We start from the raw sequence: 26160 nt of genomic DNA, 5'->3' as shown, positions 1-26160 counted from the left end.
ACCTATAACCTCAGAACTTCAAATCTTCTCAACCATGTCAACTTTAACATGGGTGGATGTCAGCTCACAGAATACCCCAGCCAGCATGCTTTAAGATGGGTGGACTACGACTCCCAGAATTCCCCAGCCAGCATGCTTTAAGATGGGAGGACTTCAACTCCCAAAATTCCCCAGCCAGCATGCTTTAAGAAGGGTGGACTTCGACTCCCAGAATTTCCTAGCCAGCATGCTTTAAGATGGGAGGACTTCAACTCCCAAAATTCCCCAGCCAGCATGCTTTAAGAAGGGTGGACTTCGACTCCCAGAATTCCCTAGCCAGCATGCTTTAAGATGGGCGGGCTTCAACTCCCAGAATCCCCCAGCCAGCCTGCTTTAAGAAAGATGGACTACAATTCCCAGAATCCCCCAGCCAGCATGCTTTAAAATGAGTGGGCTTCAACTCCCAGAATTCCCCAGCTAGCATGCTTGAATATAGGTGGACTTTAACTACCACAATTCCCTAACCAGCAGGCTTTAAGATGTCTGGCCTTTTGACTCACACAATTCCCTGGGCTTAAATTTAGGTGGACTTTAACTCTCATAATTCCCCAGCCAACATGCTTTAAATGATTTGAGCTTCAAATCCTAGAATTCTCTAGCTGGCCTGCTTTAAGCTTCATGAATTTCAACTCCCAGAATTCCCCAGCCAGCATGCTTTAAGAAGGGTGGACTTCAACTCCCAGAATTCCCCAGCTAGCACACTTTAAGATACAAAGACTTCAGAATTCTCCAGTCAGCAATTCTGGGAGTTGAAGAAGTTCACCCATGCCTTAAAAGCATATTGCTGGGGAATTCTGGGGAGATAAAAATCCACATATCTTAAAATTGCTGAGGGTTAACATTAGTCCAAGAATCCTCCATTTATCTACGCTGTCTTCCTGATGTTACAAGAGGCTGCCAAGGAATTAGGAAAAAAGGCCCACGCTTCGTTCATGCCAAGTTGTGACTCCGAACGGGTCAAAAAGCAGACTTCCGGAATGTCAGAGAATTATACATAATGTGCAAAATGTTTTAGAAAGTGGGACATTTCAGATTTCAGACTGCGGTATCCCACTTCAGATGGATTTTTTTTCCACCCCGTACCAGAAGGGTTCTGAATTCTCCGATGTCCGTCTTAAGTGGGGAACTGGGATTTTTGAGCTTGGAATGCTTCCGGAATAGCCGAGAGAACAAAAGGGTGTTTCCTACAATGGCCGGCATATTTCTAACTCGAATAACAAAATGGTTTTCCTTCCTTGAAAATGTGCAATAGGGATCCGTCGTGGGAATTGCGGCGTGGGGTGAGAGCAAAATTAAGAGGCCTCTATTGGCAGCTCACCTGTGAGCACCCAAGACTCGGAAAACCCTGGATTCATCTGTGACCTCCTGAGTCACCTGTTGGGAAAGCAAAAAAATGTATTTATTAAATTTATGTATACCGCCCATTTTACCGTCAAGCGACTCTGGGAAGCTCACAGCATTGTAAAATCAAATATATTGTACCAATGTTAAAATATGAAACATTAGCCGCCCAGAGTCCCTTGGGAGTTGGGCGGCATAGAAATGCGACAAAATAAATAAATAAATAAATAAAATAAAGAGAATAACAGACCAACAGAGTTGGAAGGGACCTTGGAGGTCTTCTAGTCAGGAGTGGGATTCAGCCGGTTCGCACCAGTTCAGGTGAGCTGAACCGGTTGTTCCAAGGACTGGCTGACCTCGCCCACCCTGCCCCACCCCTCCCAGGAGTCTCCATGCGGCCTGTTTCGGATGCCAGGTAAGTGCGGTGCGCATGGAGGCTCTGGGAGGGTGAAAAACGGGCCTACTGGACGTCCGGAAATGAGTCTGTTTCTGGCTTCCGGAGGGCCTCCGGTGCCTGGGGGAGGCAGTTTTCGCCCTCCTGGAGGCTCCAGGAAAGCCTCTGGAGCCTGGGGAGGGTGAAAAATGGGCCTACCGGAAGTACCGGAAGTCCAGAAATGGGCCTGTTTTTACCCTCCTGGAGGCTCCAGGAAAGCCTCTGGAGCCTGGGGAGGGCGAAAAACAGGCCTACTGGAAGTCTGGAAATGGGCCCATTTCCGGCCTCCGGAGGGTGCGTGAAGCAAACCTGTTGTTACAACTGGTGAATCCCACCACTGCTTCTAGTCCAACCCTCAATCCTATACCATTCCAGATTTGTTCAATGCCCTGGGGTCTTCATCACACATTAGTCGTGGGTCATTCACACACGTATGTTGCAAGAATCAGCCTCTTAGTTGGAAGCTACAGCATGATTTGGTTGTCTCCAATTTTTTACTGTACTATTCAGGGGTGGGATTCAAAAATTTTCGCAACCGGTTCTCTGCCCAGGTTGCTGAGTGGGTGTGGCCATGGTGGGCATGGCCTATTCAGCCTCCTCCACCACGGGGGGGTGGGGCTTTTCGCCCTCTCCAAGCTCGGGAGGCTTTCCTTGAGCCTCCGGGAGGGTGAAAACACCTTCCCCGGGCTCTGGAGGCCGAAGGCCAGAAAAGGGCCCGTTTCCGGATTTCCAGAACTCCCGGGAGGCCCGTATTTCACCCTCCCAGAGCCTCCGCGTGGGCCCTGCACTTACCTGGCATCCAAAACGGACCGCGTGGAGACTCCTGGGAGGGCTGGGGCCAGCCAGTCCTTGCAACTGCCGGTTCAATGAACCAAATGTAAAATCCGAACCAGCTGAATCCCACCTGGTACTATCATTTTATGGCAAAAGACTTCCTTTGTGCGTTTTACTCACCTCACTAGATTCCAGGCTTCGGCCTTGCATGCCATGTTTCCAGAAAGCCAAGACACTGTCTTGAAGGCACACTGCGGGGAAGGAGAGAAGAGGCTTCATTAGAGGGCGCCTTGTTTGTGCTGGGAAGCTAAGCAGTCTTCGGATGGGAGACCACCAGGTATAGACCCTGCTGGAAAGTTTATATGATCTCCACGCTGAACTGCTTCTATACTACAGAATTGCCAAGGGAACTTAACATACCTCTAAAGCAGAGTTTCTCAACCTTAGCATCTTAAAGAGGGGTGGACATCAACTCCCAGAATTCCCCAGACAGCAGAGAATTCTGGGAGTTGAAGTCCATCCGCCTTCAACTTGCTAAGGTTGCTCTGAAGTCACACCAGGCAATGCTCTCACTTGAGAATTTGTTTCTATTCTTTTCAGCCGTCGGCAGAGAAAGTTAACCCAGAAAAAAATTCCAAGCAGGATAGTGTTTGGTTAGTAGTGTTAGGAAAGGATACCACAAGGAGATCACAGATGGGACGCCCAATTAGAAACTCAAAAACCTATCCCACAGAAAGGCAGGAGGAAACTTCTGCCTTCTCCTTGCCAAGAAGAAACCAAGTCAGCAAGGAAAAAAAAATCACTTCAACCAGATAACATGATGATTCTGATCTACAGTGAGGTGTTTGCTTGTTTTCATTTCATTTGTGGCATTGAATTTAAAAAAAAAAAAATTAAATAAACCCAATTCCAGGTGAGGTCTTTGCTGAGATGGACTCCCAGATAGGAGAGGTCCTTGGTCCTCTCTGAGCTCAGTCGTGTTCTTGCAGACCTTTCACGACCAAATTAGGTAACATCATCAGTGCTAAAAGGGATTAGGGTTTTTGGAGAGCAGGATGCCGACAACGCGACATTAGGATCCTTGGTGCTCTCTGAACTTGGTTGTCTTCTTGCAGATATTTCACGACCCAATTAGGTAACATCATCAGTGCTAGAATGAGCAAAACCCCACTCCCTTCTAGCACTGATGATGTTTGGTTGTGAAATGTCTGCAACAAAATAACCAAGCTCAGAAAGCACCAAGTACCCCTTGTTTGGTCCGCCAGCAGCCTGCGGAGCTGGCAGCGGAGTTGGACAGTGAGGAGGCTGGGGAGGAACATGGGCCAGTCCTGGAGTCTGGGGAAGGCCCGGACAAGGGATCTGCATTGGAGGCAGAGATGGTGGCAGAGCCATCTGGGAGTGATACGCGGACTCCGGAACCTCCAGAGTCGGACAGCAGAGAGGCAGAGGAACAGGGGGACCCTGTTCCTAGTGCCCACATGCGCAGAGCTGCCAGAAGGCAAGAGCAACTGAAGCAAAAAGGACAACTCGGGAGTAAGGCCAGGAGATGATTGGCCCCTCCCATAAGACTTAAAAGAGAAACAAAGGCCTTTTGCAGGAAAGCAACGTTGCTAACTCTGTTTCCAGTCGGCATCTCTTGTTTGTTTCTGAATTCTGTGGGGCTTTGCCAAGTAAGACCTTTGGCAGAGTGTCAAAGTAGATAAAGGCTGGTGATTATCCCGAAGGACTTCTTCCGAAGGATTTGTTTTGCAACTAATTGGGACTCGGCTGGGAATGAACATAATCCTCAGCTGTTACAATAAAACTTTGGGACTAATTGTGTCTTGCAGTGACTCAGTAAGCCTAAGTCACAACACCCCTATTATTTCAACCCTGAGCTACAAATATCCTTACATACCAATGGTTTCGATGGGGAAATTGAAAACGAGCTCGGGTGCAAACACTCCTTGCGGCGTCCCCCGCAGATTCACGACCCGGACGCAGCCTGGGGGAGAAGAGGAGGGCTTTGAAGGACAAAGATACAATCCAAGAGTAGGAAGGGGGAAAAAATGGAGGTCAAGAAAACCTCCAAAAGTAAACATTCATATGACAAACAATTGAGGGACCTAGGTATATCTAGTCCAGGAGTCAGCAACCTGCGGCTCTGGAGCCGCCTGTGGCTCTTTCATCCCTTTGCTGCGGCTCCCCGTCACAACTGCCAATGTGCAACACCCTCCAGCACGCAATTTATTGAGCTTTTCAACCCCGGTAGGCCAACCATGGATAAATCCAAGAAAAGAAAAGTTTCAGAAGAAAACAGAACATTTAATTCAACTACGTATGTTAGTTTTGTGGCCGCTCAGGAAATAGTCAGGCACGGGAAGGGTTTTTGTGGCTCCTGGAGTTTTCTTTTCTGTGGGAAACGGGTCCAAATGGCTCTCTGAGTGTTTAAGGTTGCAGACCCCTGGTCTAGTCTACTGAAGAGAAGAATCGGGGGACATGATAACTGTCGTCCAACATGTGAGGGGATGTCCCAGAGAAGATGAGGGGGTCGACTTATTCCCCAAAGTACCAGAGGGCAGGACAAGAAATAATGGGTGGAACATTATGGAAAGGGAGATCAACCTAGAATTAAGGAGGAATTTCCCGATTGTGAGAACAATTAATCAGTGGAACGGCTTCCCTCCAGAAGTTGTGAATGTTCCAATACTGGAAGTTTTTTAAGAAGATGTTGGATAACCATTGGACAGGGATGGCAAATGGTCTCCCACCTTGAGCAGGAGGCTGGACTAGAAGACCTCCGAGGTCCCCTCCCGCCCTCGGAGTCTATGTTCTAAAAGAACTCACGTTCAAAACAAACAAGGACAGTATCTCGGTCCATCTGAGTGACGTGGCTGGCCAGGACGAGAGGACGTTCTACAAGAGGAGAGAAGCCAAATGCTGAGAAACAAACCTTGGTCAGCAAAAAAAAAAAAAAAAGCTGCTTTTAAGTTGCTTTCTGGATGAATCAGTGGGAATTATGGGAGTTGAAGTCCACACGTTGGGAGGGTGGGGGGTCTTCAAGGTGAGGATCGAACTCCTGGCAGTGGGCAGAGTTAGCCTGCAATACTGCATTCTAAACACAGGGAAGGAAGGAAGGAAGGAAGGAAGGAAGGAAGGAAGGAAGGAAGGGGGGGAGGGAGGGAAGGAGGGAGGAAGGAAGGAAGAGAGATAGGTTGGAAGGAAGGATAAGTTAGAAGGAAGGAAAGGAAGGAAGCAAGGAAGAGAGGGAGGGAGGAAAGAAGGGAGGGAGGGAGGGAGGAAAGGAAGGAGGGAGGGAGGAAGGAAGGAAGCAAGGGAGAAAGGAAGGAGAGATAGATTAGAAGGAAGGAAGGAAAAGGGGAGGATGGAGGGAAGGGAAGGGAGGAAAGAAGGAGGAGAGATAGGTTGGAAGGAAGGAGTGATAGGTTAGAAGGAAGGAAAGGAAGGAAGCAAGGAAGAGGGAGGGAGGAAAGAAGGGAGGGAGGGAGGAAAGGAAGGAGGGAAGGAGGAAGGAAGGAAGCAAGGGAGGAAGGAAGGAGAGATAGATTAGAAGGAAGGAAGGAAAAGGGAGGATGGAGGGAAGGGAAGGGAGGAAGCAAGGGAGGAAAGAAGGAGAGATAGATTAGAAGGAAGGAAGGAAGGAAAAGGGAGGATGGAGGGAAGGGAAGGGAGGAAGGGAGGAGGAGAGATAGGTTGGAAGGAAGGAGTGATAGGTTAGAAGGAAGGAAAGGAAGGAAGGAAGGAAGGAAAAAGGAGGATGGAGGAAAGGGAGGGAGGAAGGGAGGGAGGAAAGAAGGAAGCAAGGGCGGAAGGGAGGAAGGAAGGAAGGAAGGAGAGATAAATTGGAAGGAAGGAGAGATAGGTTAGAAGGAAAGAAACGAAGGAAGGAAAAATGAGGATGGAGGGAAGGGAGGAAGGAAGAAAGGGAGGGAGGGAGGAAGGAAGATAGCAATAGCACTTAGATTTATATATCGCTTCACCATGCTTTCCAGCCCTCTCTAAGCGGTTTACAGAGTCAGCCTCTTGCCCTCAACAATCTGGGTCCTCATTTTACCGACCTCGGGACGGACGGAAGGCTGAGTCAACCTTGAGCCGGTCAGGATCGAACTGCAGAAGCAGCCTGCAGTACCGCATTCTAACCACTGCGCCACCACGGCTCTTAAAAACATTCAAGTCTTAAAACGCAGGAAAGAGATCTCCTCTTTTCTGACCCCCCCGATCCCCCCTCCCCAAAATACCCGCTCTTACTGGAAGGGCTGGAGGTGGTGTGGCCGGTTGCTGAGCGAGAGGACGCTGAAATGCAGCTCGGCCCCCCGGCTGATCGCTGCCGGTGACGCCGAAGCACACTTGCGGGTATTCCTCCGTCTCCACGACCAGCAGCTCAAACAGGGAGAGGGGATCGGGTAGCAGCACGGGGACGTGCTGGCAAGACGAGACAAGACAAAAATCAATCAATAAAGCCGAGAAAACATTTGTGAGCCCCCAGCCAGAATCTGGCTGGGATCTAGAACTCAATGTTAGAGACCGCTCGCTTACCTTCAGTAGCATAAATTTCTGCAAAGGTTCGTACCACTGAAGGAGGGCCAGGCTGGACGGCAGGGCGGCACACAGAAAGGTGTTTCCTGAGTAAGGATTTCGGACTGAAATCGGGGGAAGACAATGGGATTAGCTGGTCTCCACTTTTGCTGCTAGATAGGTAGACTTCGTCTCCCAGAATTCTGCATGGCGAATCCCAGATGGCCCTTCCTTCCTTCCTCCCTTTTTTCCTTCCTCCCTTTTTTCCTTCCTTCCTTCCTTCCTTCCTTCCTTCCTTCCTTCCTTCCTTCCCTCTCCTCCCCCTCCCCTTTTCCCTTCCTCCCCACTTTCCGCCCTCCCCCTCCTCTTTTTCCTTCCTTCCTCCCTCCCCTTTTTCCTCCCTTCCCTCCCCTTTCTCCTTCTTTCCCTCCCTCCCCTTTCTCCTTCCTTCCTCCCTTCCCATTTTCCTTCCTTCCTTCCCTCCCCTTTCTCCTTCCTTCCTTCCCCTTTCTCCTTCCTTCCTCCCTCCCCTTTCTCCTTCCTTCCTCCCTTCCCATTTTCCTCCCTTCCTTCCCTCCCCTTTCTCCTTCCTTCCTTCCCCTTTCTCCTTCCTTCCCTCCCCTTTCTCCTTCCTTCCTTCCCTCCCTCCCCTTTCTCCTTCCTTCCTTCCCCTTTCTCCTTCCTTCCTCCCTCCCCTTTTTCCTTCCCTCCCCTTTCTCCTTTCTTCCCTCCCTCCCCTTTCTCCTTCCTTCCCTCCCCTTTCTCCTTCCTTCCTTCCCTCCCTCCCCTTTCTCCTTCCTTCCTTCCCCTTTCTCCTTCCTTCCTCCCTCCCCTTTTTCCTTCCCTCCCCTTTCTCCTTTCTTCCCTCCCTCCCCTTTCTCCTTCCTTCCTCCCTCCCCATTTTCCTTCCTTCCTTCCCTCCCCTTTCTTTCCTTCCTCCCTCCTTCCCACCCTTTTCCTCCCTTCCTTTCCTCCCTTCTCTTTTTCTTCCTTCCTTCCCTCCCTCCCCTTTTTCCTTCCTTCCTTCCCTCCCTCCCCCCCTTTTTTCTCCCTCCGTCCTTCCCCTTTCTCCTTCCTCCCTTCCTTTCCTTCCTTCCGCCCATCCCTCACAAAGGGACTAAAAAAAAACCCTGAGCTAAGGAACTTTATGAGCCTTCTGCAGCCCTTAGAATTCAAAAATTAAAGAGCTGCTGAATTCCAATCCGTGCAGCTCCAGGAGAAATATCTGCATTATTATTTTTTTTAAATACAAAAGAGATACTTTATCACATGTCACGGGCCTGTTCTCAAAGATAAATCAGGCTCAAGCCCTCGGGATTTTGAATGAAAAGGGTAATTTAAACAGGCACTAACGAACCTGCTATATTCCAAGTCACGTCTTGGTCCCCCCCACCCCATAATGCAGGGTTTTCCAATCTCGGCAACCTTAAGACTTCAACTCCCAGAATTCCTCAGCCAGCCATCTTAGCTGGGGGAATTCTGGGAGTCGTAGTTCGCACTTTTGAAAGGTCACCATCCCAGAATTCTCAGCAAGGGCCATGCTGGATGGGGAATTCTGGGAGCTGCACAGTACCACTCTGAAAGTGGGGGGAACATATGGTAGGAATTCAGAGGCTAATTCAAGAAATGTGGAAAATCTGCTGATAAGAAAGAGAGTTTGGCCACTCACCAATTTGACACTTAAGGCACCCTTTGGTATCTGCTATCTTGGCTGACAGAGCAAACTTCCTGCCACAAAAGGAAAATGGTTTAAAATATATACCGGTATATTATATATATATATATTTGCAAGATCATCTCTTTAGAAAATTAGCAGGAGTGGCGCGGTGGCCTAGAGGTAGAGCTCTCGCCTCACAATTGGCAGGCTGTGAGTTTGATCCTAGGTAGAGGCAGATATTTCTCTCTCTGGGCACAATGAGAAATATACCTGCTGAACAAAACTCCGTACTGGCAACAGGGAGAGCATCCGGCCAGTAAACACACTCTAGCTCCATTCAGTTGCCCAGACTCCACCCCGCAAAGGATTATGGGGTCATTAAATGAAGATGATAATGATGATGATCCTTTTAGAAAATTAGCAGATGTCTCATTCCCCCTCAAGCATTAATTAAGACTCAGTGAGTCAGTTACCAATGGGTCCAAATTTTGATCACCTAACCATAGGGATGCAGCAAGGATTGTAAGTGTGAAAAAGTCATGCCACTTTTTTTTTCAGAGGCATTGTAACTTCATATGGTCACTCAACAAACTAGTGTAAGTCCAGACTTACAGCCACTTGTTTAGTGACCGCTTCAGTGACAATGGCACTGAAAAAAAAAAGTGACTTGTGACCGTTTTCCAAACTTACAACTTTGCAGCATCCCCATGATCAAAATTTGGACGCTTGGCAATTGCCATATATGTTTTGACAGTTGGAATGTCAAACATAAATGGGGTTACGTGATCACTCTTTGCAACCTCCTGACAATCAAAGTCCATGGGGAAATCAGAAAAGGATAGAATAGAATAGAATAGAGTAGAGTAGAGTAGAGTAGAGTAGAGTAGAGTAGAGTAGAATAGAATAGAATAGAATAGAATAGAATAGAATAGAATAGAATAGAAGTAGAGAATAGAATAGAATAGAATAGAATAGAGTAGAAATAGAGTAGAGTAAAATAGAATAAGAAGTAGAGAATAGAATAGAATAAGAAGTAGAGAATAGAATAGAATAAGTAGAGAATAGAATAGAAATAGAGTAGAGTAGAATAGAATAAGTAGAGAATAGAATAGAAATAGAGTAGAGTAGAGTAGAATAGAATAAGAATAGAATAGAGTAGAATAGAATAGAATAGAATAGAATAAGAAGTAGAGAATAGAATAGAATAAGTAGAGAATAGAATAGAGTAGAAATAGAGTAGAGTAGAGTAGAGAAGAGCAGAATAGAATAGAATAGAATAGAATAGAATAGAATAGAATAGAATAGGTAGAGAATAGAATAGAGTAGAAATAGAGTAGATAAAATAGAATAAGAAGTAGAGAATAGAATAGAATAAGTAGAGAATAGAATAGAAATAGAGTAGAGTAGAATAGAATAAGAAGTAGAGAATAGAATAGAGTAGAAATAGAGTAGTGTAGAGAAGAGAAGAGCAGAATAGAATAGAATAGGAACAGAACAGAACAAAAACTTTTTTGTAACTTTAAATGTACACTAATCAGCATATGTTAAAATGAAATTTCATTGCATCCAGCTCAAAAGATAACCATTTTGCATATGCCCACATACGACACAGAGAAACCCTGCAGTCTAGTTCAGATGTATACATAACCTGTGTATACACAGATTCCCTGAACAACTGTACTACTAACAAAATAACTGCAGCGATTCACTTAACAACTGTGGCAAGTTGTAAAACGGGGCAAAATTCACTTAACAACTATCTGGCTTCACATCCGAACTGTTGGTCGTAAACCGAGAACGACCTCTACACAGTGTGCAAGGGTCAGGTCTTATCTCAACCCAAAATCCAAGAGACGGGGCCTGAAAGATGGCAGCCCATTTCCACTCTCCTCTCTCAAAGGGTCCTCAGCCCCCCCCCAACTTCTAGCTTCCAGTCAACCTTCCCAGGTAGTCCCGCAGGAAACACAATCACCTGAGATAATTCTACTTTATTGTAAGGCTACATTAATACAACCTTGCAGGTCTGAAAATACGAATCTCCCGCTGTCTCTTTTACAGCCTGATTAAGTGGGAGTAGGGATCAGCATCAAGGCAACCTGAGAGCTCCAAGGAGGAGGAGGGAATGGAGCTGGCAGAGAGAGAGAGAGAGAGAAACAGAGGTGGAGTCTGGGCCGTCCGTCAGCCCTCAGATAGAGAGTCAACAGCCCCCAGGTCTGGAGGTGGTTGATGAGGAAGAGGAGGAACAGCTGGGCCCAGTGCCTGAGAAGTAGATGTGCAGAAGGCAGAGGAGAGGAGAGCAGTGGAAATCCATGGGCCGGTCCTTGGGACGGAAGAGCCACTGCTGCTAGTGAAGCCCCACCCTAGCTCTGGGGATCAAAGGCAGGGGGCGGAGATGAATAGATGGGGCAGACAACTACTCATCTCCCAGACGGACAGACTTGTTAGCTTGCGGTGAGAGAGAAACTTTTTGCCAGGGCTGCCGGCGCTCCTAATAAAGGAATTTTTGAGTTAACTTCAAAGAGGGTTTGTCGTGTTTGGGGAACTGGGTCAGAACATTAACTAATTAAGGAGAGTGTCAGCACGTCAAGATGCATTTATCCTAGTGCTGACATAAGAAAGAGAATGCAGGCGTCTGCAATGGGACGGTTGCCTTTCACCTACTTATTTCCTCTGGAGATAATGTCCCCTAGGAGATGGATGGGAGGGGGGAAATTCTTTGAATTGGAGCAGTAGATTAGGGGTGAATGATTGGGAAGATGGCCAATGAATGTAGAGGAGTGGGGGAAGGAAGAGGAGGGGTTTTGGGGCAGCACGTCAGTGCCGGCTGCAACGAGTCGGTGTAAAAAGTGCTGTGCTTAATAAAATGGAAATTTGTTTTATAAAAGACTTTGTTTGCGATGCAATTTATTTGAAGACAGCCTGAAAACCTGACAGAAAGATTCCTTCCTGAGTTTCTTTCCCTGCCCTTTATGCAGCTGAGGGCCATGCCTGCTCTTATCTAAGCGGTCCCTAGGCCAGAGGTCCTCAACCCCAGATCCATGGAGTGGCACCAGGCCGCAGCATGCCAGAAACCAGGGCGGTCAAACAAGCAAAGCCTGGTCCATGGGATGCAGAGGCAGCACACAAAACCACACTGCCTCCGGTCCACAGAAAAACCACAGAACTGATCCCTGGTGCCCAAAAGGGTGGGGGCCACTGCCCTAAGCAGCATCTCTTCTTCCCATTTCTCACAAGGCCATTCACACTCCACCCCCACTCTTCCTTAGGGACCTCTGGCTTTTCCTCCCCTTCACCCAAGGGTGGGCTCTTGGGGGTTCGGCAGGGTTCGGGGTGATCCTCTAGCCAATGATCGTCGGGGTTCGGTAAACCACCAAATGCCAGCCCTGGCTGGCCATGCCTGCCACGCCCACCCCATCCCTCCCAGGAGTCTCCACGCGGCCCGTTCATCATTCTAGGTAAGTGCAGGGGCCGCGTGGAAGGTCTGGGAGGGCAAAAAACGGGCCTGTTTCCGGCCTCTGGAGGGCCTCCGGAGCCCGGAGGAAGCAGTTTTCGCTCTCCCGGAGGCTCAAAGAAAGCCTCTGGAGCCTGGGGAGGGTGAAACCCCCCCTCCCCGCCATGGTGCAGGCGGCCAACTAGGCCACGCCCACCACACCCACGCCCACCCAGCAACGAACCCGTTGCTAAAGGCTCTGAAGCCCACCCCTGCCCTCACCTCTCCCCACCTGGGGATGATTCTCTCCGTCAGTCGGTTGGTGGCAATGGAAAGAGGAACCGGCCGCTTTTGAAGCTGACGACGTTGTTCGAAGAGACCCAAGAGGTTGTGTGAAGAGATCTGGGGGGATTTTCCTGAAACACCAGAAGAAGGAATGAGCCTAGGAGGGAGCAGATGAGTCCTTGTCTTTTTTAATACATTCAACTCAGCCAGATGTCTGCGGAATCAACCTCCTAAGCTCGTTTCCTTCCTTTCCACATTTGGCTTCGCCTCAAACTCCAGAAAATGACAGGTAGTCCTCCAGGGTGGATTTGATTTAAATTGAGTCGATTTAAATCATGATTTAAATCACTAGTAAAAAGACTTGATTTAAATCAACTCGATTTAAATCATAATTTTTAAAGAGCAACTGTCATCTCTGCTACTCCTTTGACCCACTGTTGACTCACCGATAGTCCCGGTGTTGCAGAATATACAGCCTCCTGCTACATAACTAAGCTCCATTTCATGCTGAATAAATTAAATTATTTATGTATCTTAAACAGAAAACTATACGATAGATTTTTACCCCAAAAGTTTTTTATTAAAATAAATTCAATAAAAATAAAAAAAAATCTGATTTAAATCAAAAAATCCGATTTAAATAAAAAAAATCCGATTTAAATCAAAAAAATCCGATTTTTTTTTATTTTTTTAAAAAAATCATTGATTTTTATCCACCCTGTAGTCCTCACAGGTGGGTGTCACACATACCATAACAACCGGTTTTCGGAAAACTCCAGAAGTCCTTTGCACAAATAGCAGACACTCCACGCAAGAGGAATGGGTTCAGCAGGACTGAACTTCCTTTGCAAGTCTTTTTAAAAAGGAGCTCCCCCCGCCATCCGTCCTCCCCAAATTTAGCTGGCTCTAACATCCCCCATCACAGTCACTGCAACGTCCCGCCAGCCCAAGAGAGAAAGTTTGCTACAGCCAAACCTTCTGTCCATCCCGAAGCAGATCATCCGGGCATGGAAAATTTGTCCCAAACAGGAAAAAGAAAAGTTATTTCCCAGGCCCAGGTGTATCCCCGGAGACTCACCTGCCAAAGTCAGGAGAGTGTTGTTAATACAGTAGAGCCAAGAACATCGGTGGGGAAGGAGCTGATGAGAAAAACAAGGAAGAAGAGAAGAAACAGAGAGAAACAGAGGAAGAGAGAGAAAAAGGGTCCATCAATCTTGGTAAACTCCGATTAGGGAAATGTATACAGTCAGGGCCCTGCCTGAAGGCATCAAACATGACAGTCAGATTGGTTTAGTTAGTAGTTAAGGCACCAGGCTACAAACTAGGCGATGATGAGTTCTAGTTCTGTCTCGGGAACAAAAATTGGCTGGGTGACTATGGACCAATCACCAGGAGATGGTGAATTCTTGTTCCTCCTTAGACATGAAAGCTTATCGGGTGACTATAGACCAATCACCAGGAGAAGGTGAGTTCTAGTCCTGTCTTAGGCACTAAGGAAGGCTGGGTGACTTTGGACCAATCACCAGGAGAAGGTGACTTCTAGTCCTGCCTTAGGCACTAGCTAGGTGACTTTAGATCAATCACCAGGAGATGGTGAATTCTAGTTCCACCTTAGGCATGAAAGCTTATTGGGTGACTTTAGACCAATCACCAGGAGACTGTGAGTTCTAGTCCTGCCTTAGGCACGAAAGATGGCTGGGTGACTTTGGACCAATTACCAAGAGAAGGTGAGTTCTAGTCTTGCCTTAAGCATGAAAGCCAGTTGGATGACTTTGGGCTGGTCCCCCCCAATCTCTCTCAGCCCAACCCACCTCACAGGGTTGTCGTGGGGAAAACAGGAGGAGAAAGGAGTATTAGGTATGCTCGCCACCTTGAGTGACCGATAAAAACCATAAAAGTGGGATATAAATAACTAAATAATTTAAAGATATTTCAAGCCACTTGCTAAATTACAGAGAGTCGGGAATCCAAGTCCATTCATTGCAGTTTAAGCAGAGAGCAGAGGGACTGGCCTGCTACAAGATGGCTTAATCGTGGCTTGTAGCGGTCAAACAGGCAAAGGGCCCCTCCCACCGGTTCTTTCCTTGTGTTTCTCTGAGGAGAACTCACCTTCTCCATCGTGTCTTCGTGGAGCTCATGAAGATTCAAGGTATATATACCTTCCTCTGCTCCCACAACCAGATACAGATCTGCAAACCAGAAAAGGAAGTTTATAAACCATGGTTGGCAACATTGAAAGAGAATACGGTGGATTAGGAATGGAGAGATCCAAGTTCTAGTTTTCTCTTGACCATAGATTCCTACCTGGTCCAACACCTGGCTGGTGTTAAGAGGGAAAAAAAAATATCACTGTTTCTCAATCTTGGCATGCTGGCAGGGTATTTCTGGGAATTGAAGTCCATCCATTTTAAAATATTCTGGCTGGGGAATTCTGGGAGTTGAAGTCCATCCATTCTAAAATATTCTGGCTGGGGAATTCTGAGAATCGAAGTCCACTTGTTTTAAAATATTCTACCTGGGGAATTCTGGGAGTTGAAGTCCACCCGTTTTAAAATATTCTACCTGGGGAATTCTGGGAGTTGAAGTCCATCTGTTCTAAAATATTCTGGCTGGGGAATTCTGGGAGTTGAAGTCCACCCGTTTTAAAATATTCTGGCTGGGGAATTCTGGGAGTTGAAGTCCATCCATTTTAAAATATTCTGGATGGGGAATTCTGGGAGTTGAAGTCCACTTGTTATAAAATATTCTGGCTGGGGAATTCTGGGAGTTGAAGTCCATCCATTTTAAAATATTCTGGCTGGGGAATTCTGGGAGCTGAAGTCCACAGCTCTTAATTTACCAAGATTGAGAAATACTGTTATAGATGCCATTTTCTGATGGAATGCAGATTGCAGAAATCAACCAGAAATAAAATCCCTACCTCGTGTTTCCGGATGGATCCACGTTGTAGCTGAGTTGATCTTCAGTGGGCAGCCATTGAAAACCTTGGAAAAACAAGCTCCCATCTAAGAAAGGAGGAAATGGGAATATTGGGGTGTGTTTGTGTGTGCAGGAAATGTTGTCAACTCCTTTCAGTGCTTTTAATCTCATTTTTTGGACTTCAGATCAAATCTTTCTTTTAGTCCAGCAGTGGGGAACTGTGACTCTTTTTATGACTTGTGGACTTCAACTCCCAGAATTCATGAGCCAGCCAATGCTGGCTCAGGAATTCTGGGAGCTGAAGTCCACAGATTGTAAAAGGGCCATAATCAGGGGAAGGCTTCAAAAATTTTAGCAAGGGGTTCTCTGCCTGGTTGCTGGGTGGGTGTGGCCATGGTGGGTGTGGCCTAGTCGGCCTCCTGCACTATGACTGCGGAGGTGTTTTTGCCCTCCCCAGGCTCCGGAGGCTTTCCTGGAGCCTCCGGGTGGGCGAAAACGCCCTCCCCAGGCTCCAGAGGCCAGAAACGGGCCTGTTTCCGGCCTTCCCGAACTTCCAGTAGGCCCGTTTTTCACCCTCCCCGAGCCTCCATGGGTGCCCTGCACTTACCTGCATCCAAAATGGGCCGCGTGGGGACTCCTGGGAGGGGTGGGGCCAGCCAGGAGTGGGATTTGGGGGTTTTCCGAACTGCACAGAATCTTAGCTAGAGGTTCTCCTGAACCCTTGCGAACTCCGAGCAGCTCACCCCTGGCCATAATAGTTCCCCAACCCAGTTTTAGTCATAGGCAGATTTGAGACTTTTCTAACCCTTCAAAGTGAGCAAAACTACCACATTTTCACAGTTTGCCCCCCAGAATTTTGCAAAGTCGCCCACTTGCGTTCTCTCCAGGCAGAAGTTCGTTTGAACTTACTTTCCCATCTTACGACTTTCATCACGCACCACACAAAAACTCAACAGCCACTGAAATACACACCACTGGCCTTAAATAACATATTTCAGCTGCTCTTTGAAAACAGTTTTTTTGGAATTTTTTGGGGGTAGGGAAGAAGGAAATGTAACTTACATGAACTTTGGGTGTAGGGGGCAATCCGTGGCATAGCAATCTCTGGAAAGAGAGGGGAGGATTAAAGGAACGTTACTAAAAACTTCCCAATATTTTCCTTTTTTAATAAAAGAAACAAAGCGCTGTCTCTAACTCCATCCCTCGTTCCATCGCAGAGTTACCATATTTTTCGGAGTATAAGATGCACCCCCCCCCAAAAGAGGGTGAAAATTTGGGTGCATCATACACTGAACGTAGCCCCACCCACCTGCCAGCCCCCACCCTTTGGCCTCTGCCTCCCAGCAATTTACCTCCTTGCAGCAAACAGCCCGTTTCAGCTTCAGCACAGCCTGATTAACACAAGCAGCTGATTGTCGGTTGGATCGGCCTCCCGACCCTCAGCTGTTTCAGGCTGCAGGGATTTGCCATTGTCTATTGCCGCGCGGGCCTCCTGCAAGCAGGCAAATTGCTGGGAGGCAGATTTTTTTTTTCTTGTGCTAATCAAGTTGTGCTGAAAACAAAACTAAAGCCAACTGTTTGTTGTGCTGGGAGGCAGAGTTATTGTAAGTGTTTTATGAGTCTTCTTTTCTTCTTGGTGTCCTTTTGTTGTAAAATTTCTGTTTAAAATCACAATTGGCTGGAATTTAAAAAGCATTTCTCTAACTTAATTAAAATGTTACCTGAAGTAAAATGAAGAGAGGGGAAACTAACATCTAACAGATTGCGTACTGAATAACTTACTGATTCTGATTACAATACCAATCTATGCAAAGAAAAAAACCTTAAAACTTAAAACAAATATATGCACTAGCATATATCTTGTTTTCCTCCCCAAAAAAGGAAGCTGCGTCTTATAGTCCGGAGAGTCTTATACTCCGAAAAATACGGTAGTCTTCCTGCTTTGGTGGGAGAAAACCAGGAATTTGACCAGAGTCATTTCACAGAATCAAAAAATAAAATAAAAATTCTAGGCTTGGAAGGGAACTTAAGAGGTCCTCTAGTCCAACCTCCTGCTCAGCGCCCAGGATTCTCGACAGCAACCCAGAGACGTGACCATCCAGCCTCTGTTGGAAAACCTCCTGCGAAGGAAGACCTCACCACTACGGGATCATACAATCGGCGGCTTCCTTCCCAAAAATCTAACCAGAATCCCCTTGCTTGCAATTTTATCCCGATAATTCTGGCCCCGCCTTCTTGGGGCCACCAATGAGAAGCCCATGTTCTCTTCATGTAGTCCTCCACTTACAACCATTCATTTAGTGACCGTTCAAAGTCACGACGGCACTGAAATTTTTCACACTTACGATTGTTTCAGCATCCCCATGGCTGTTGTGGTCCGCCAGCAGCCTGTGGAGCTGGCAGAGGAGTCGGACAGTGAGGAGGCTGGGGAGGAACATGGGCCAGTCCTGGAGTCTGGGGAAGGCCCCGACGAGGGCTCTACGTCAGAGGCGGAGATGGGGCCAGGGCCATCTGGGAGTTATGCGCAGACTCCGGAGCCTCCAGAATCGGACATCAGAGAGGCAGAGGAACAGGGGGAGCCTGTTCCTAGTGCGCACATGCGCAGAGCTACCAGAAGGCAAGAACAGTTAAAACTGAAGGGGCTACTCGGGAGTAAGGCCTGGAGATGATTGGCCCCTCCCATAAGGTTTAAAAGAGGAGCAAAGGCACGTGGGCCCTTCGCAGGAAAGCAACGTTGTTAATTCCGTTCCCAGTCAGCATCTCTGTTTGATTCTGGACTCCGTGGGGCTTTGCCAAGTAAGTTCTTTGGTAGAGTGTCAAGGGAGATAAAGGTTGGCGATTATCCCGAAGGACTTTTTGCAACTAATTGGGACTCAGCTGTGAATGAACGTAATTCACAGCTGTTGCAATAAAAGAGATTTTTGGGGACTACTCATGTGTTTTAATGACTCAGGAAGCCGAGGTCACAACAACGGCCAAAAAAGTCAGACAGTTGGCAACTGGGTTATGTTTATGACAGTCGCAGTGCCCCAGGGCCATCTGATCCCCTTTTGCGACCCAGAATTCCCCAGCCAGCCTTGTTGGGTGTTAAAGTTACCAAGGTTGTATACTCCTGCTCTTGGGACAGAAAGTTGGTTGTATCTGTATCTGAACTGATCTTTTCTTTCCCCGAGTCTCTCATAATTGCTCCTTTCAACTTGGTTGAACTCTGGTTTTTAACTTGGTCTAATCTATAGCTTTTATATCACTTTGCTGCTTTGATTGGATACCACACAGAGTTTGATGTAAGGTACTGAAAATTACCATGCCGCCAGCGTCTCCTGAAGCCACCGCCGTTGGAGCCGCGATAGGGATGGGGGCAGCTCAGTAAGCTGGGTGCCTGAAAACGGTACGGAGGTGCTGGGGGAAGGCTGGGAGGGGGTGCAATACGCAGGAGGCTCCCCGCAATTCCTTGGCTCATCTGGGCCGCAGCTGAGTCCGCTGCCCTGAGCTGGCGGAGTGGGTTGCTCCGGCTGCAAACCACGAGGAAGGCCCGTCAGAGGCGAGAAGGGGCGCTTTTCAGCCAGGAAGGGCAACGGAAGGAAAGCCGAGGCGACCACTGCCACCCCACGCATCCCAACCTGGATATGGGGCCGGAGTGTCAAAAAAAAAAGTGTCAAAAATTTTAGCCACCTTTTCGGTGGGCGTGGCTTGGGGCGGGTCATGTGACTGAGTGCGTGAGTGACATCACGTTGGCCATGCCCAATCAGTCACACACACCCACATACACCTAGCCACACCCACCGAACCGGTAATAAAAATTTTTTACAACCCACCACTGATGCAGGGCCACCCAAGATGGACAGATCACCGCAGATGGGGACTGCAGCCAAGGAATTAAAAGACGCTTGCTCCTGGGGAGGAAAGCTATGGCAAATCTAGACAGCGTACTAAAAAGCAGAGACATCACCCTGCCAACAAAAGTGTGTATAGTCAAGGCTATGGTGTTCCCAGTTGCAATGGATGGCTGGGAAAGTTGGCCCATAAGGAAGGCTGAGAAGGCCAAAGGATGGAGGCCTTTGAACTCTGGTGCTGGAGAAGACTCCTGCGAGTCCCTTGGACTGCAAGGCCATCCAAACGGTCAGTCCTAGAGGAGATCAACCCTGACTGCTCTCGAGAAGGCCAGATCCTGAAGAGGAAACTCAAATCCTTTGGCCACCGAATGAGAAGGAAGGAAGGACTCCCTGGAGAAGAGCCCAATGCTGGGAACGATGGAGGGCAAAAGGAGAAGAAGGGGACGGCAGAGAAGGAGGTGGCTGGATGGAGTCACTGAAGCAGTCGGCGTGATCTTAAATGGACCCCGGAGGATGGTAGAGGACAGGAAGGCCTGCAGGAATGTCGTCCATGGGGTCGGACACGACTTCGCAACTAACAACAACAACAAGCCATACCCAATTCCTTCAACCGCCAAACACAGTTTGAACAATCCTGATTTAGCATGCTTACGGTGGCTTCCTCCTTCTTTTTCATGGTGGCCCACTCAGTGGAGAGGAGGCTGTCTGGAGGTTTGGGAGAATCCACCACAGGAGCGTCTGGCGTCCCACCGAAGGCCGTGTTGCCTATTGTCGAAAGAGGAATCACAAAATCACTTGCAGGAAAAGAGTTTGGATTTCTCTTTAATAAGCTTCCACCCATTATTTCTGCCTTCTGGTGCTTTGGAGAATAAGTCAATCCCCTCTTCTCATGACAGCCCCTCAAGTATGGTAGACCCCTACCATGTCAACCCCCTAATCCAGGGTCTCCAAACTTGGCCCCTTTAAGACTTGTGGACTTCAACTCCCAGAATTCCTCACCCAGCCATGCCTGGTTTTTTTTTTCTCCTAGCCCCTAGAACAGAGAGATTGCAGAGGAAGGGATTATAAGAGAGTAAACAGGCTACAGCAGAGAGATTGCAGAGGAAGGGATTACAAGAGAGTAAACAGGCTACAGCAGAGAGATTGCAGAGGAAGGGATTACAAGAGAGTAAACAGGCTACAGCAGAGAGATTGCAGAGGAAGGGATTACAAGAGAATAAACAGGCTATAGCGGATAGACATATCAAAAAGAAATGCATTAGTTCCAGGGAACTCTGGGAGTTGAACCCCACAAGTGTTAAAGGGGCCAAGTTTGGGGACCCCTGCCCTAATCCTTCAGTTTGGTACACTAGATCAGGGTGTCCAAGCTTTGCTGGCTAGGGAATTCTGGGAGTTGGAAGTCCACAAATCTTAAAATTGCCCAGTTTGGAGACCCCTGAACTAGACGTAAATACAGCTAGTCCTTGAGTTACGACCACAATGGAGCCCAACATTTATGCTGCTACTTGAGACATTGGTTGAGTTTTGATCTATTTTACGACCTTTCTTGCCACGGTTGTTAAGCGAATCCTAAGCGACTCTGGCTCCCCCCCTTGACTTTGCTTGTCAGGAGGTCCCAGGGACACTGCTACCGTCATAAATATGAGCCGGATGCCCAAGCATCTGAATATTTGATCACATGTCCGGTCACTAAATGAGCTGTTGTAAATCGAGGACTACCTGTAGACATCGTTATGAAATAAATGTGGAATATTTATTTATTTATTTATTTATTTATTTATTTATTTATTTATTGGTTCGATTTATATGCCACTCTTCTCCGGACACTCAGGGCGGCTTACAATGCGTTAAGCAATAGCCTTCATACTTTTGTATATAGCTGCTTAGTAGGGCTTTTGCCCCCCCCCCCCCCCCCCAAGCAGTGTTCTTTTTTTTATACAAAGTCAGCTTATTGCCCCCACAATCCGGGTCCTCATTTTACCTACCTCGAAAGGATGGAAGGCTGAGTCAACCTTGAGCCTGGCGAGATTCGAACTTGCAGTAATTGCAGGCAGCTGGTAGCTAAGTGCTACTTAACAGCACTTTAGTCCGCTGCGCCACCAAGGCTCTTGTATATTGAATATTTATTAGCCGTGTGGAATAAAAGGCCTGATGTATGCTGGTGACCCCCAGGGGGAGAGCCTTCTCTGTGGGGGCACCTACCCTCTGGAATCAGTTACCCCCAGAGATAAGGAGAATCCAAGACCTCGGTGCCTTCCGCCGTGCCCTTAAAACCCACTTTTTCCAGCAAGCCGGGCTGGCTTAAGAAGAAATTTTTAAAAGTTTTAAATTGGTTTGTGATTTTTAATTTTTGGGCCAAATTTATATATATTTTAATTGTTTTTTAATATTTGTATTTTATGTCCTTAATTCTGGCTGTACACCGCCCTGAGTCCTCAGGGAGAAGGGCGGTATATAAATTGGAAATAAACTAAACTAAAACTAAACTGACTCATCTGACACTGATGATGAAAAATGGTGTTAGGGTCTCACGCTCGGGGGTGGGTGGGCGGGCGGGGAGGGGGGTTGGACTAGATGACCTTCAAGATCCCTTCCAATTCTGTTATTATTATTCTATTCTTTGATGGTTTACTTGGTCTTGGAATACAAAGTAAAAGATACCTCTTTACCTGGGACGGTGTGGTCCCTGGGCCCCTCCAGATCCGACTGCTCCCCGTCCTGCTCCCAGGGAGCCTTATAGGCGAGCTCCAGGTTAAGGAAATCCCAAAAAGGGCCTCTTTTGATAGTGCTGGAAACATCTTCCCCAAGTCCGCACGTCCGATGCTCTTCCTCGGCCTGCAGGGGAGAAAAAAAACAAACCCCAGAATAGATACAGATGAACAGAGTTGGAAGGGACCTTGGAGATCATCTAGTCCAACCCCCCGCGCAAGCAGGAGACCCTACACCATTTCTGACAGATGGCAGCCCAGTCTCTTCTTGAAAGCCTCCAGGGATGAAGTTCCTACAACTTCCGAAGGTAACTTCTCTTCCATGGGTTGATTGTTCTCACTGTCAGAAAATTCCTCCTTATTTCTAGGTTGAATCTCTCCTTGATCAGTTTCCATCCAATTATTCCTTGTCTGGCCTTCGATTGCCTTGAAAAATAGCTTGACCCCCTTCCTCCTCTCTGGGGCAGCCCCTCAAATATTGAAAGATGCTCTCCTGTCTCCCCTGGTCCTTCTCCTCCCTAGATTAGCCAGGCCCAGTTCCTGCAACCGTTCATCATATGTTTTAGCCTCCAGTCCCCTCATCATCCCTTCCAATACACTTTTCAGTTCAATCATAATGGAAGGGACCTTGGAGGTCATTTAGTCAAACCCCCCTCCCCAGAAGAAGACCCTACATAGTGTAACTTCTGTTCTTATTTCCTGCAACTGTTCTTCGTATGTTTTAGCCTCCAGTCCCCTAATCCTCCTGCTTGCTCTTCTCTGCACTCTTTCTAGAGTCTCCACATCTTTTTTGTATAGTGTGGCGACCAAAACTGGATGACGTATCCTAGGTGTGGCCTTACTAAGGCTTTACAGATATAGTCCCTCACACTATAATTTTGCAGAACGATATTCTAGAATGTTAGAATTCTTGCAGAACCCAAAGGAAGCAGCCGTTTCAAGAAACAAGTGCAGTTTGGATAATCCTGGAAGCATACCTGCTCTGTAGGACGTGCTGGGCGGATGGTTAGACTCCTAAAGGAAGAAAAAAGCATTTAAAAAAAAAAATAGAAAACAGAATAAAAGAATGGGGGGAAATCCAAAGTTGTCAACCCTCCCATTGGCATGTGCAGCAAAAGAATAGCGATAGCACCTAAGACTTATATACCGCTTCACAGTGCTTTCACAGCCCTCTCTAAGCGGTTTACAGAGTCAGCCTCTTGCCCCCCCCCCTGACAATCTGGGTCCTCATTTTACCCACCTCGGAAGGATGGAAACAATGGTGGGTTGCTAACGGTTCGCCCTGGGATCCGCTCACCCGCCCGGACATCTCTGCGCATGCACAGAAGTGTCGCTCGCACGTAAACGCGCACTCACCCACGAGCAAACCGGTAAGCAGGGGGTTGGACTAGAAGACCTCCAAGGTCCCTTCCAACTCTGTCATTCTATTCTGTTCTGTTCTGTTCTGTTCTGTTCTGTTCTATTCTATTCTATTCTATTCCTAATTTCTATTCTATTCTATTCTATTCTATTCTATTCTATTCTATTCTATTCTATTCTATTCTATTCTATTCTATCCTATTCTTCTATTCTATTCTATTCTATTCTATTCTATTCTATTCTATTCCATATTTTCTATTCTATTCTATTCTATTCTATTCTATTCTATTCTATTCTATTCTATTCTATTCCATTCCTAATTTCTATTCTATTCTATTCTATTCTATTCTATTCTATTCTATTCTATTCTATTCTATTCTATTCTATTCTATTCTATTCCATTCCTAATTTCTATTCTATTCTATTCTATTCTATTCTATTCTATTCTATTCTATTCTATTCTATTCTATTCCATTCCATTCCATTCCTAATTTCCATTCCATTCCATTCCATTCTTCTATTCCATTCCATTCCATTCTATTCTATTATCTTATTCTATTCTATTCCAAAATTCTATTCCAAAATTCTATTCCAAAATTCTATTCCAAAATTCTATTCTATTCTATTCTATTCTATTCTATTCTATTCTATTCTATTCTATTCTATTATTCTATTCTATTCCAAATTTCTATTCCAAATTTCTATTCTATTCTATTCTATTCTATTCTATTCTATTCTATTCTATTCTATTCTATTCTATTCACGAAATTGAAACCCACTACTGAATGGAAGGCTGAGTCAACCTTGAGCCGGGTGAGATTCGATCTGTCAAACTGCTGGCAGCCGGTGATCAGCAGAAGTAGCCTGCAGTACTGTACTCTAACCCCTGCGCCACCTCAAGAAACTCCTGAGATATGATTTTTACCAAGAAAATACAGGTAGTTCTCAACTTTACGACCGCAACTGAGTCCAACATTTAAGTTGTTAAGTGAGAAATACGTCAAGTGACTTTTGCAATGAGCCAGGGGAACGGAAGTTGCCACCAGAAGTTGTGGGTGCTCCAACAATGGAGGCTTTTTAAGAAGAGACTGGACAGCCACTTGTCTGGAATGGCATAAGGTCTCTTGCTTGGGCAGGGGGTTGGACTAGAAGACCTCCAAGGCCCCTTCCAACTCTTGTTATTCCGTTAATGGGGACAGCCAGATTCACTCAACGACCAAACAGCTGCAGGGATTTGGCTAACAACCACGACAAAAAAAGGTTGTAAAATCAGGCACAATTCTCTTAACGACCACCTTGATTAACAAGAGAAATTCTGTTCCCAATTGTGGTCATAAACTGAGGATTACCTGCTTTGGGGTAGGGGCCATATTGAGGCTACTATCATGATGGTCCCAAAAGCCCATCCACCCCCAAATTATGCTGAGCTGGGCAAGACCACCATTTAAAAGTTTTATTGGGGATAGAAAACAACAGACCAGGTTTAATGTTGGCCTGTCTGGGGAAATTTCTGCTACTTCCCCAAAGTTTCTAGGTCAGGGGTCTGCAATCTTAAACACTGAAAGAGCCATTTGGACCCGTTTCCCACAGAAAAGAAAACACCGGGAGCCACAAAAACCCTTCCCATGCCTGACTATTTCTTGAGCGGCCACAAAACTAGCATATGTAGTCGAATTAAACGTTTTGTTTTCTTCTGAGACTTTTCTTTTCTTGGATTTATCCATGGTTGGCCTACCGGGGGTTGAAGAGCTCAGTAAATCACATGGTGGCAGGTGTCGCACATTGGCAATTGTGCCGCATATTTTGAGTGACAGGGAGCCACAGCAGAGGGGTGAAAGAGCCACATGCGGCTCCAGAGCCGCAGGTTGCTGACCCCTATTCTAGGTTAATCTCCACCTTCTCTTACCTCTCTTCCAGGGCCTCTTCGACGGACTGAAGCAAGCTCCTAGGGAAAGTGAAAACATGGCACAAGGTTACCCATCAGTTGCTCATATCAAGCCACAGTTTGCTCCATCGGGGTTTCCCCAAACATACTTTTTCAAAAGGCAACCGGACTTTGGGTTTTTCCTCGAAGGTTTTCGTTTCTCATCCAAGTGGACAATCACTTAAATAGGAGCTAGCCGTGTGTTGCCAAAAATGCCAACACAGTTCTAGGCTGCATTAACATAGAATCAAGACAGGGGTGGGATTCAGCCGGTATGAGCGAATCGGATGCTAATTTTACATCTGGTTCGCCGAACGGGTAGTTGCAAGGAATGTCTGGCCCTCCCCACCCAGCCCTTCCCCTCCCCAGAGTTTCCACGCGGCCTGTTTTGGATGCTAGGTAAGTGCAGGGCCCGAGCGGAAGCTCTGGGAGGGCGAAAAACAGGTCTCCCAGAAGTCTGGAAACAGGACTGTTTCCAGCCTCCGGAGGCCGGGGGAGGCCGTTTTCGGGGGAGGTTTGCGCACATGCCCACACCCATAATTCTATGCGCCCCGCCCTGCGCATGCATGCACAACCCCCCTCCTCCCCTGCTCCTGGCATGCGATGGCCTGGTAGGCCGTTTTCGGTAGACTCTGGAGGCTGGGGACAGCAAAAACCGTCACTTCCTGTCCAACCGGGAGTTGGGAAATGAGCCGTTTCAGGCCTCCGGAGGGCCTCCGAGGGGGTGGGGAAGGCTGTTTTCATCCTCCCCAGATGCATAGAGAGGATCTGGAGCCAGGTGAGAAAGAAAAACGGGCCTTCCACACACCCCCAGGCTCTCCGGAGGTAGGAAACAGCCTATTTCCCTACTTCTGGTGGGCTCGGAAGGCCCGAAAATCAGCTGGCTGGCACGCACATGCGTGCCAGAGCTGAGCTGACGTGCCCACTGATATGGCTATGTGAC

General features: G+C 47.2%; 1 protein-coding gene across 1 annotated transcript in view; it reads right to left on the bottom strand.

Annotated features, from left to right (window-relative positions):
- The window catches only part of MAP4K2 (mitogen-activated protein kinase kinase kinase kinase 2), a 64242-nt gene that overhangs the window by 1521 nt on the left and 36561 nt on the right, over positions 1–26160 (bottom strand). Inside the window, 18 exon segments of the mRNA XM_070951576.1 lie at positions 1358–1413; positions 2768–2838; positions 4485–4571; positions 5414–5482; positions 6836–6863; positions 6865–6900; positions 6902–7009; positions 7124–7227; positions 8772–8830; positions 12482–12605; positions 13553–13613; positions 14584–14663; positions 15395–15479; positions 16456–16497; positions 19879–19991; positions 21896–22061; positions 22912–22948; positions 25200–25238. Of these exon segments, the coding sequence (XP_070807677.1) occupies positions 1358–1413; positions 2768–2838; positions 4485–4571; positions 5414–5482; positions 6836–6863; positions 6865–6900; positions 6902–7009; positions 7124–7227; positions 8772–8830; positions 12482–12605; positions 13553–13613; positions 14584–14663; positions 15395–15479; positions 16456–16497; positions 19879–19991; positions 21896–22061; positions 22912–22948; positions 25200–25238 (1365 nt within the window).

Source organism: Pituophis catenifer, unplaced genomic scaffold (genome assembly GCF_029215685.1).
Source record: "Pituophis catenifer annectens isolate HBS135680 unplaced genomic scaffold, rPitCat1.0.hap2 SCAF_10, whole genome shotgun sequence".
Lineage (NCBI taxonomy): Eukaryota > Metazoa > Chordata > Lepidosauria > Squamata > Colubridae > Pituophis > Pituophis catenifer.
The sequence above is the reverse complement of the archived record's forward strand: the minus strand, read 5'-3'. Positions and strand labels throughout refer to the sequence as shown.